This window comes from Alosa sapidissima, chromosome 5 (assembly GCF_018492685.1).
Source record: "Alosa sapidissima isolate fAloSap1 chromosome 5, fAloSap1.pri, whole genome shotgun sequence".
NCBI classification, from domain to species: Eukaryota; Metazoa; Chordata; class Actinopteri; order Clupeiformes; family Clupeidae; genus Alosa; species Alosa sapidissima.
In genome coordinates, this window is record NC_055961.1 from 37,501 (window position 1) to 47,500 (window position 10,000).

Sequence of the window (10,000 nt, forward strand, 5' to 3'; positions counted from 1 at the left end):
AGCACACCTACTAAAATTGGATCGATACAGAGAAGATTAGCATGGCCCCTGCGCAAAGGAAACTTACGGTTCTGCGATGTTGGCCCCGACGGCGGCGTAAGCCGCCGTCCCGTGCCCGGGAGCGCACGGCCGCCTGCCTACCGCTTTCCTAGACCTAGCCCCGCAGCCCTGCCTAATTTTGGATTAAACAATGCCCTCTAAGTATTTATCCCGAATAAATGTAGTGAAAAATGGGACGCAAGGCCGTTTGCGGCCATACAAATGAGACAAATAAGACACGCGTGTCAATCAAAGGTTACGTCAGGGTACACAGACGACCGGTTAAAGGGCCAGTGTTGATTTCTCCCATCAAAGCATTTATGAACATGCTTTTTATGCCATTTGTCTATTTGTTTCAAAACCCACATATTTCAATTAAACTGTAATTGTGACAAAGGCTTTATTTCAACCATCTTTTATGGTGTGTTAATGTATTAATCGTTTATTTAAACATGGCTTTATTTCAACCAGCTTTTATAGTGTGTTCATTTATTGATTATTTATTAAAGCATGGCTTTGTTTCAACCAGCTTTTATAGTGTGTTAATTTATTGATTGTTTATTAAAGCATGGCTTTATTTCAACCAGCTTTTATGTTGTTTTCTTCCACATAAAGTGAAGAGATAGTCTTTCGGCAATTAATTTAATTAATTTGTAGCATTCAAACAATAAAAACACAAACAGTAAGACTGTAACTAGAAATTAATATATAAAAAACTATTGACTATAAAAAAAAAGTATTTACATATTTACAAGAGTGTTTTTCTCAGGTCCCCCTTCATATTGTCTCAGTGTGGTTAAAAGAAATGTTGCACCTGTATTTGTACTTTGTCAGTGAAGGGAGCTGGACACACCTCTGGGAGACCGTCTGGCGTGTGGCTACTCTGCCTTATTGTTTTAGCTTGATGGGCCATCATGATGGACAAAAGGCCTGGACGGCCATCGCGAGAGACAAAAGAGGCCAAGTGTGAAGTGTGTAAGTGTGAAGTGTGTGGCTGCAGTAGCAGTAAAGTTATGTTGTAACTGACTTAAAGCCATAAAATATAAATAAAGAGGAGAAGTTTGGTTTAAGAACAATAAAATGATTTATTAAAATAATAAAAACTATAAACATGTCAGGGTGGTGGGAGTGGCCCCTCGCGCTCTCGCCGCTTTAGTTCTTGGAGCCACTGCTCCACTGTTCCCCCCGTCGGCCCGGGCGCAAAAGGTCTCCCGTTTGTAGCGGCTGTGGCCGTACTCCCGGGTCTTCGGCTGGCCACAGCGCCTGCACTGAAATCGGGAGACCTTTTTGAAGGGCTTGAGGAAGAGCCCTTCCTCCCGGGCACGACGCTCCTGCTCTGCCTGGACCTTGTGCCTCCAGGCAGTAGAGCGGGGGATGGCTCCAGCGATGGCGATTGCTGGAGCGGCGGCTGGAGCAGTGGCTGCGGCGATGCTGGACGAGGGAGCCTGCGTGTCACTGGTGGACGGGGTGGTGTCCATGGCGGACGGGGTGGTGTCCATGGCTGAGGAGGAGGAGGATGTGGCACTTTGGAGGGCGGCGATGATGTCATACAGCTCAGGGGCCAGCGGCCCCCGGATGGTGGCAGCCAGACCAGAGGCGTCCGCGGGCAGGCGGTGCTGGAGGGGCTGGTCTGGCTGTTGGGGCTGCTGCAGCAGAGTCCGTGGGGCAGGCAGGGGCTCCGCTGCAGTCTGGGGAGCGCTGGGCCCTGGGACTGCGATGGCGATGGTGTCCCGCATCATCGCCTTGCTCCTCTGGTTGTGCCTTACAAGAAATAAAAAAAAAGGCAGAAAAAAAGACATTATTAATCACAACAAAGCTATAAATCATTATCAACATCAGTGCTTGACTTACCACATCGACAGGGTCCGCTGATTTACATCAAACAACTGGATCCGGGTGCTCGCCATGAGGGCAGGACAGTTGACCACGTTGTCCTGGATCTGCTTATAGTCCCTCATGACGGCACCCCAGCGGTTGATGCGGACCCCGGCGAGCGTCGTGCCCTCGTGGCTGTGTACGCGGCACAGCTCCAGCATGATGGCTTCGACAAGCCTGCTGGCTTTAGGAGACTGTGCCGCTCCCGCCCCCTGACCCAGGACGACACTGGAGAGAGGGAGAGCGAAAGTGTTAGTGACTGACTATAGCAGGCTCTAAAAAAACTAAATTATTAATGCAGTGACTGCTTACCGCTTCACACTGTCCACCCCTGGCGTGTGAGCGTGCCTGTTGCTGGTCTTAAAGCGGCCTTTGACCAGCTTGTCCTGGTGGCGGGGGGGGAAGGTCACCGACGCCTTGTCACGGTCCGCCAGCTTGTCCCAGAGAGCGACCACCTCTCTGGATTGACGCTGTGTGACGAAGGCGTGGTGACGCAGCTCCACGAGGGCATGGGCCAGGGCCACCACGTGATGGTAGCCGAGGTGACCGTCTGGCCCAACGACGTCCTGAAAGAAAGCACAACACACAAGACACAGCACATGAGCAAACACAGCAAGCATACAACCTCGGAATATGAAATGTTAGAAGGCAGCTGTGCACTCACTTCCTCCTCCTCCTCAACCGGCTGCACCTCCATCCTGTCGTCGCCGGGGGGTGGGTGGGGTGGGTGGGGGGGTCCCGACTGGGATGACGAGGCCTCTCCGACTCTGTGGGGCTCCTGGAGGAGAGCGCTGTGGTAGGCGAGGAGACTGATCTCCTCTGGCTCCTCCTCCTCCTCCTCTTCCTGGAAGCCCTCATCAGTGTCAGTGCCGTCCTCCTCCTCGGCCTCGTCTGTCCCATCCGGAGCGTCGGGATCCCCCAGATCCTGCAGCACAGCGTTTGTCTGGGAGTACAGGTACTCCACCCCTAAGAGTTCCCCTGCAGAGAGAGAGAGAGAGAGAGAGAGAGAGAGAGGGAGGGAAAGACACACGCACACATTAGCAGATGCCACAAGACAGCAGCAGCAGCAAACACTGTCTGTCGCTGATCTCTCTGTACCTGTGTACTCCCTGGGCTCCGTGTAGGATTCAACCAGCGTGACCCCCTTGAACTCCTGGGCCAGCTGGTTGAAGCTGTGCTGCAGTTGGGCACTGTAGCAACGCAGCGCCGCACGTTGTCCTCCCTCGACTGCCGCTCTGCCGCGGTCCTCGTTCCACCGCACCAGGCCCTCCAGCAGGTACACCTGAAAGTGGACATCACTTGCAGTTGTACCTGGAAAACATAAAAAAAAACATGGGGGGGAGAGAGCAAAGAGTTAGTGAAAAGCAAAAACACAAAACAACAACAACACATGTAAATGTGGTGAAAAAAGATTTACCTGGTATGAAGCGGCACTGGTGCAGGTGGAAGGACTCCAGGGAAGTGGAGCCTCGTGCACACCTGAAGACGGGGAGCCTCACACCACCCTTGGTGACCTCACCCGTCTTGGTGTACAGCTCCACCCCCTCTGGGTCCTGGATGCAGTCGAGGTGGCGGCGCTGCGTGCTCCAGATCTCCTCCATGCGGGCGCGGTCGATCAATGGGACGCCCATGGTGTCCGTCAGCCCCGAGAAAGTGTCCAGCACCTCCCGGAGGAGCCGCTCTGTCTCCGCCGCACCCCTCGTACGGCGGCGACAATGGCGAGCGAGCTCCTTGGCTGACAGTTTGATGTGGGCGTCCCGCCCCTCCACGGACTGCTTGGCCTCTCTCAAGCGGGCGACGTCCTCGTCGTCCCACTCGAAAATGGCGAAGGATAGCCTCGCCATGAAGAGGCCATAGAGCTGGTGGCTGTCTGTGGTGACACCCCTCGCGAAGCGTCGCATGAGGTGCCACACGTCAAGCCTGACCACCAGCTCGTGCCACTCGTGGTACATCTTGTGCACTGCCGATGTTCCCACGGTGACACAGCAGTCCCGGTCAACGTACATGACCTTTGGAGGGGCCTTTCCGGCTTTGCGGTACCGCTCCATCAGGCCGGCCGCCATGTTGGTCAGTCCGTCCCCCTCGGCTGCAGTGAGGACGGACACGAGTACCTGCCCGTACTCGTTGCCAACATTGGTTACCCAGGCGGCCGAGCCAGCGGCACCGCCCGCAAGCTTATTGGCGATCTGCAAGACACAGCGCAAACACACAGTTAGACACACGGCACACCACAGTAACATTATACAAGGTAACGGCACAGTGGAGAGAGAAATCTCACCTTCTTCGTGGAGTCCATCTTAAGAAGATCGCCAAAAATGGACGTCACTCTGGCCCTGGTCTCGTCCAGCCTGGTCATGGCTTCACGGACGTAGACCCCGCCGAGCCAGGTGAGTCCGGGCACCTTGATGATGTCCGGGAGCGACACCTCCTGTGGTGCCGCTCCAGGTGCCCTCAGCTTGCGGAGCACGGAAAGATATTGGATCGACCGCGCCATCCACTCCCTGGTGTGCTGCTCCACCAGGGAGGCGCGGAGGCGAGCCACACCGTTGCCCAAGGTGCGCTCCTTTAGCAGCCCAATCACCGCTCTGTCGCAGGACAACCTGTGATGGAAACAGAACACAGAGAATACAGACAAATATAGTTAAGTACAGAGAACAATCAACAGAAAAAAAAGCATGTTGAGTGAATGTTAAATGACTTAAAGTGACATACTTGTACGTCAGAACAGCTGGAAATTGTTCGCGATGCGCGATGTCCAGCTGCTCCAAGATGTCCTGCGACCAGCCCGCGACCTTCTTGTGACAGGAGGGGCACTGAAGGTACTCTGTACCCATGTGGTACCACCCACTCCTGTCCAGGACCCTCCGGACGGTCCTGTATAGTCCAGCGCCCATTAGTTTGCGCCCACAGGCAGGGCACGTCAGGTGGTATGCCCACATCCTGTAGGGCATCCACAGAAAGAATGGGCGCTGGAAGAAGGCGTGGGCTGTGGCGGGGGGCTGCGTGTAGAGGGGCCGGGCGCCTGGTGGATACCACCACAGCTTCAGCTGTGTCGTGAGGGCAACCTTCCCATCGGCTGCCCTCCGGAACAGCGCCCGGCCCACCCACTCCTGCTGCTCTTCAGGCAGCGTCTGCCTCCAGCTGAGGGGAAGCAGCTGAAACACACACAGCAGACAGCAGAGACACACAGTTAGTGAGCTGAATGTGCAGCAGACAAACACACACAAACACACACATCACACACCCTCACAATATACATACACACATCATACATACCTCTTTGCCGGAGGCAGTCTGCTGAAGAGCCACCACTCCTGGTCCTTCCAGTGGCTGCTGAGAGGAGGAGAGAGAGGAAGAGGGGACCACGGCTGGTGGGGCGGCTGGTGGGGCGTCCCTGTACGTGCCTGACAACACATATCAGCATTAGTACTTGCATTACATGCATTACAAGTGTATTTACAATAAAATGTATACTTACGGGGAGGGAGAGAGTCGACCTCGAAGGCGGCAGCAAGCAGTTCAGTGTCGCTCGGGTCCGAGGAGGAGGCGCCTGGAGGCAAAGAATAACATGATGAAGCACTGGTGTGTTGTGAAAAGCACCTCACAGGCTGTTTTGTAGACGGTGCTGTTACCTGGTGGTGGGAGGACATGTGCTGGCTCAGGTGCGGTCTTGGGCTCCTTGTCCCGAGCCAGCACATACATTTTCAGGGCCTCCATCCTGGACCGAGCTCCCACCTTCTGCTTGCGTATCCATGCCACGTAGCTGTAACAGAGCAAAGGGGGGAAAACACACAAAATCAGCAAAAACACACACACACACACACAATCAACACACACAACAACACAACAATCAAAATCAACACACACACTACTTACGTTCGACTCTCTTGGTCCCGCGCGTCATACAGGGACTTTAAGGTGCGATGGCTGTGCGCACCAAACCCCACCAGCGTGTCGCCCAGCCCCGCCCCTGCAGACAAGGAGCCCTCGCACAACCTACGCCTGGCGACGGCCGTCACCATGGGTGGGTACAACCCGGCGTAGGAGGCAAGGGCGTCCTTGTTGAGCATCTGGGGCGTAGTTGTGGTGTCCCCTCCCTCTCTCTCCTTCTGGTGGGACGCCAAGATCTTGACGGCGAACCCCACGTTGTTGCTCAGCAGCCACTGGAAGGTTTGGCCGCGGTGCTGGCCGATCTGGAGCTCACTTTCGGCCAGCACCGCTTGCTCGCTGAGGTCCCCGTGTTTCGCCCAGGCTCTTGCCCTCGCCTCGGCTCGAACCACATCGGCCCTCTTCACCTGCCCGCCACTGGCAGAGCCCTGCTTGACAAAAATTTCAGCGGCTGCAGAGGGCCGAAGGGTGAGCTCAGAGGACGAGGGCTCAAAGCGAAACACGGGGTGGAAAGACATTGTCTGAAAGATAAGAAGAAACAAAACACTTCACTGACTTCACAATTGTACTTTTAATACACATTACCTGTTTGCCTCCCCTGGGGTGTTGGGATAATACTGTTAATATCAATGTTAATGTCAGGATATCAGCCCATTAGGGGTGTTGGGATAATACTTTCAATGTCAATGATAATATTAGGATATCAGACCATTAGGTTTTACAGTAGCTGGACAGTGACCTATTGCCCTGCCCCCCCACCCATTAACGTTAACTTAACATACCGCCAAAGGAACATAGCGGTTGCGTTTTAATCACAAAATACACAGATTTACACTTCGAATTTCGTTACAGCATTTATATCACAGCTACCCAAGGGTCTAAGAAAGTTAAAAACGTCGTCCGATTATAGTTTTATGGTTTATTCCGAACTGTACACGTCTCGTTAGGAGGCTGTGTTTTCCATTCATTCCTATTGGAAACGATTGCGGTTACACTTTAAACATAAAATGTGTGTATTTAAGCTTCGAATTTCGTTACAACATTTATATCACAGCTTACAAAGACCGTTTTTTTTACAAAGACCGTTTTCAGATCTTAGTTTTATGCATATTTCGCTTTTTTTCTTGTCACGATTTGACAGATACATTAAAGTCATTTAAATGGTAATGACATGCTAATCGCAATATAAAGTTTGTTTAAACTTTGCAGAATATTAAGCTGTTTTAATACTGATTGTAATTGCTGTTATGAAGACAAAAAGACATAACTTACGTGCAGTGAAACTTCTTTCCTTGCTGAATGAATGAAATGAATGACCGGGAGTGCGTCCGTGAACTTCCAAAATCCAAAATCCAATCAGAGCAGAATTTAGTAGAACAGGCCAATGAAACATTGCGAGGTTTTGGTAGGGCGGGACATACAAATAGAACAAGCCAATAAACATTCACTCATGGTTATGGTTATGATATATAGCAGATGCTTGTCCAAAGCTACATAGAAAATAACAAAACAAAGTGAAATTTAACAGTAAACGATTTAAAAAGTTGGTAATACTACATTAATTACACTGTAATTGTAATAAATTATTTAATTTATAAAAAGCATGGCTTTATTTCAACCAGCTTTTATGGTGTGTTCATTTACTTACTGTTTATTAAAGCATGGCTTTATTTCAACCAGCTTTTATGGTGTGTTCATTTATTAATTGTTTATTTAAGCATGGCTTTATTTCAACCAGCTTTTATGGTGTGTTCATTTATTAATTGTTTATTTAAGCATGGCTTTATATCAACCAGCTTTTATGGTGTGTTCATTTACTTACTGTTTATTAAAGCATGGCTTTATTTCAACCAGCTTTTATGGTGTGTTCATTTATTAATTGTTTATTTAAGCATGGCTTTATTTCAACCAGCTTTTATTGTGTGTTCATTTACTTATTGCTTATTTCAACCTGCTTTTATGGTGTTTTTTGTCCTCCACAGAAACAGACAGAGTCTTTAGGCAACTAAACAATATTTATTTTTATTAAAAACAATTTTAAAAAACTATATACACAAATATATACAAAAGTGGAGGAGGAGAGAGAAAGAGGAGAAAGAGAGGGCCACGGCTGGTGGGGTGCCCCTGTATGTGCCTGACAACACATATCAGCGTTAGCACGGTGTAGTACACATGCATTACAAGTGTATTCACATCAACATGTATACTTACGGGGAGAGTTGACCTCAGCGCTCAGGCACTACAGCGTCAGGCGATGGTTCCGAGGAGGAGGCACCTAGCTCCTTGTCCCGGGTCAGCACATAACTCCTCAGACGGCCTATTCTGGACTCCGCTATCACCGTCAGCTGTCGTACCCAATCCAGATAGCTGTAAAAAAGCAAAGGGGGAAAAAACACACACAAACACATACATTAAATCAACAAAACAAACAAACAAACACACACACACACACACACACACACACACACACACACTAGTACTTACATTCGACTCTCTTCGTCCTGCAGGTTGTACAGGGACCTAAAGGTGTGGTGCGAATATGCACCAAACCCCACCACCGTGGTGCCCAGCTCTTCCATAGACTGGGAGCCAGAGGGCACCACCTGATCACCTGACATTTTCTGAAAGACAAAAAGAAACAAAACATTGTAATACACTGCACTGACTAATTGCACTGTTAATACACATTACCTGTTTGCCTCACCTGGGGTGTTGGGATAACACTGTTAATATAATAATGTCAGGATATCACACCACCATTAGCTTTTACAATAGCTGGACAGTGACCTATTGCCCTTCCCCCACCCATTAACGTTAACTTAGCATAACATACTGCCACACACACAAACACACAAAATACACAGATTTACACTTGGAATTTCGCCACAGCATTTACATCACAGCTACCCAAAGGTCTTAGGAAGATAATTACGTCTTCAGATTTTATTATTATGCATTATTCCGAATGTGAGAGGTCTTGTTAGGAGGCTGTGTTTTCCATTCATTCCTATGGGAAACGATCGCGGTTACAGTTTAAACATACAATTTGTATATGTACGCTTCGAATTTCGTTACAGCATTTATATCACAGCTACCCAAGGCTCTTACGAAGATAACTACGTTTTCAGATTTTAATATTATGCATTATTCCGAATTTGAGAGGTGTCGTTAGGAGACTACACAATCTGTGCCCATTCATCTCAATGCATTCTTATGGAAATAGCAGTTACACTTCAAACATCAAACTGGTATATTTACACTTGGAATTTCGCCACAGCATTTACATCACAGCTACCCAAAGGTCTTAGGAAGATAATTACGTCTTCAGATTTTAATATTATGCATTATTCCGAATGTGAGAGGTCTTGTTAGGAGGCTGTGTTTTCCATTCATTCCTATGGGAAACGATCGCGGTTACAGTTTAAACATACAATTTGTATATGTACGCTTCGAATTTCGTTACAGCATTTATATCACAGCTACCCAAGGCTCTTACGAAGATAACTACGTTTTCAGATTTTAATATTATGCATTATTCCGAATTTGAGAGGTGTCGTTAGGAGACTACACAATCTGTGCCCATTCATCTCAATGCATTCTTATGGAAATAGCGGTTACACTTCAAACATCAAACTGGTATATTTACACTTGGAATTTCGCCACAGCATTTACATCACTGCTAAAGTTGTTCGACCACAGTCAAAAAACATAACTTACGTGTTGTTTAGAGATAAGGTACTTTTCCTGCGAGCCGTGAAAAGTAGAGTGACTAGAGCGGGAGAGACCTACGCTGAACTTCAACTCAAAACTCCGCGCTGGGAATTCAGCCAATCACGGACCAGAATGTAATAGAACAAGCCAATGAAAACATGCAAGGTTTGTTGTAAAGGCGGGACATGCAAATAAGACAAGCCAATGACGGGCCAGACAAATGAGACACAGATAAGACACGGGTAAGGAGCAGAAGCCGATCCCGGAAGCGCAAGGATGACACGCAAATTCGTGAAGCGTTCCATATTTTGATTAGGGTTTGGTTAAGGGTTAGGGTTGTTGGTCCGAAAGCAGAAAGGACCCTAAAATTAGGCCTAAGGTCACTGAAAACATGGTCAAGGTCCCCCCTCATCTACCTTTCTGCCTTCTAATGACAAACCAGGCAAAGAGGGTTAGGGTTGGGGCTAGGGCTGAGGAACCGAAAGCA

The 10,000-nt window shown here is 49.1% G+C and overlaps 1 protein-coding gene and 1 pseudogene across 1 annotated transcript; one reads left to right on the plus strand and one right to left on the minus strand.

The window, feature by feature from the left end:
- Positions 1–60, plus strand: part of LOC121710167 — a 74-nt pseudogene extending 14 nt beyond the window's left edge.
- Positions 61–1,142: 1,082 nt separating this feature from the next.
- On the minus strand, positions 1,143–7,132 carry LOC121708913. The gene is made up of 13 exons (XM_042091872.1): positions 7,075–7,132; positions 5,791–6,323; positions 5,547–5,677; positions 5,393–5,464; positions 5,191–5,318; positions 4,627–5,069; positions 4,193–4,514; positions 3,332–4,100; positions 3,013–3,225; positions 2,579–2,892; positions 2,227–2,480; positions 1,891–2,142; positions 1,143–1,800 (listed from the first exon to the last, which is right to left on the minus strand). Exons 2-13 carry the CDS (start codon positions 6,318–6,320, stop codon positions 1,143–1,145), a joined length of 4,086 nt encoding a protein of 1,361 aa, XP_041947806.1. The 5' UTR covers positions 6,321–6,323; positions 7,075–7,132.
- Positions 7,133–10,000: the final 2,868 nt, after the last annotated feature.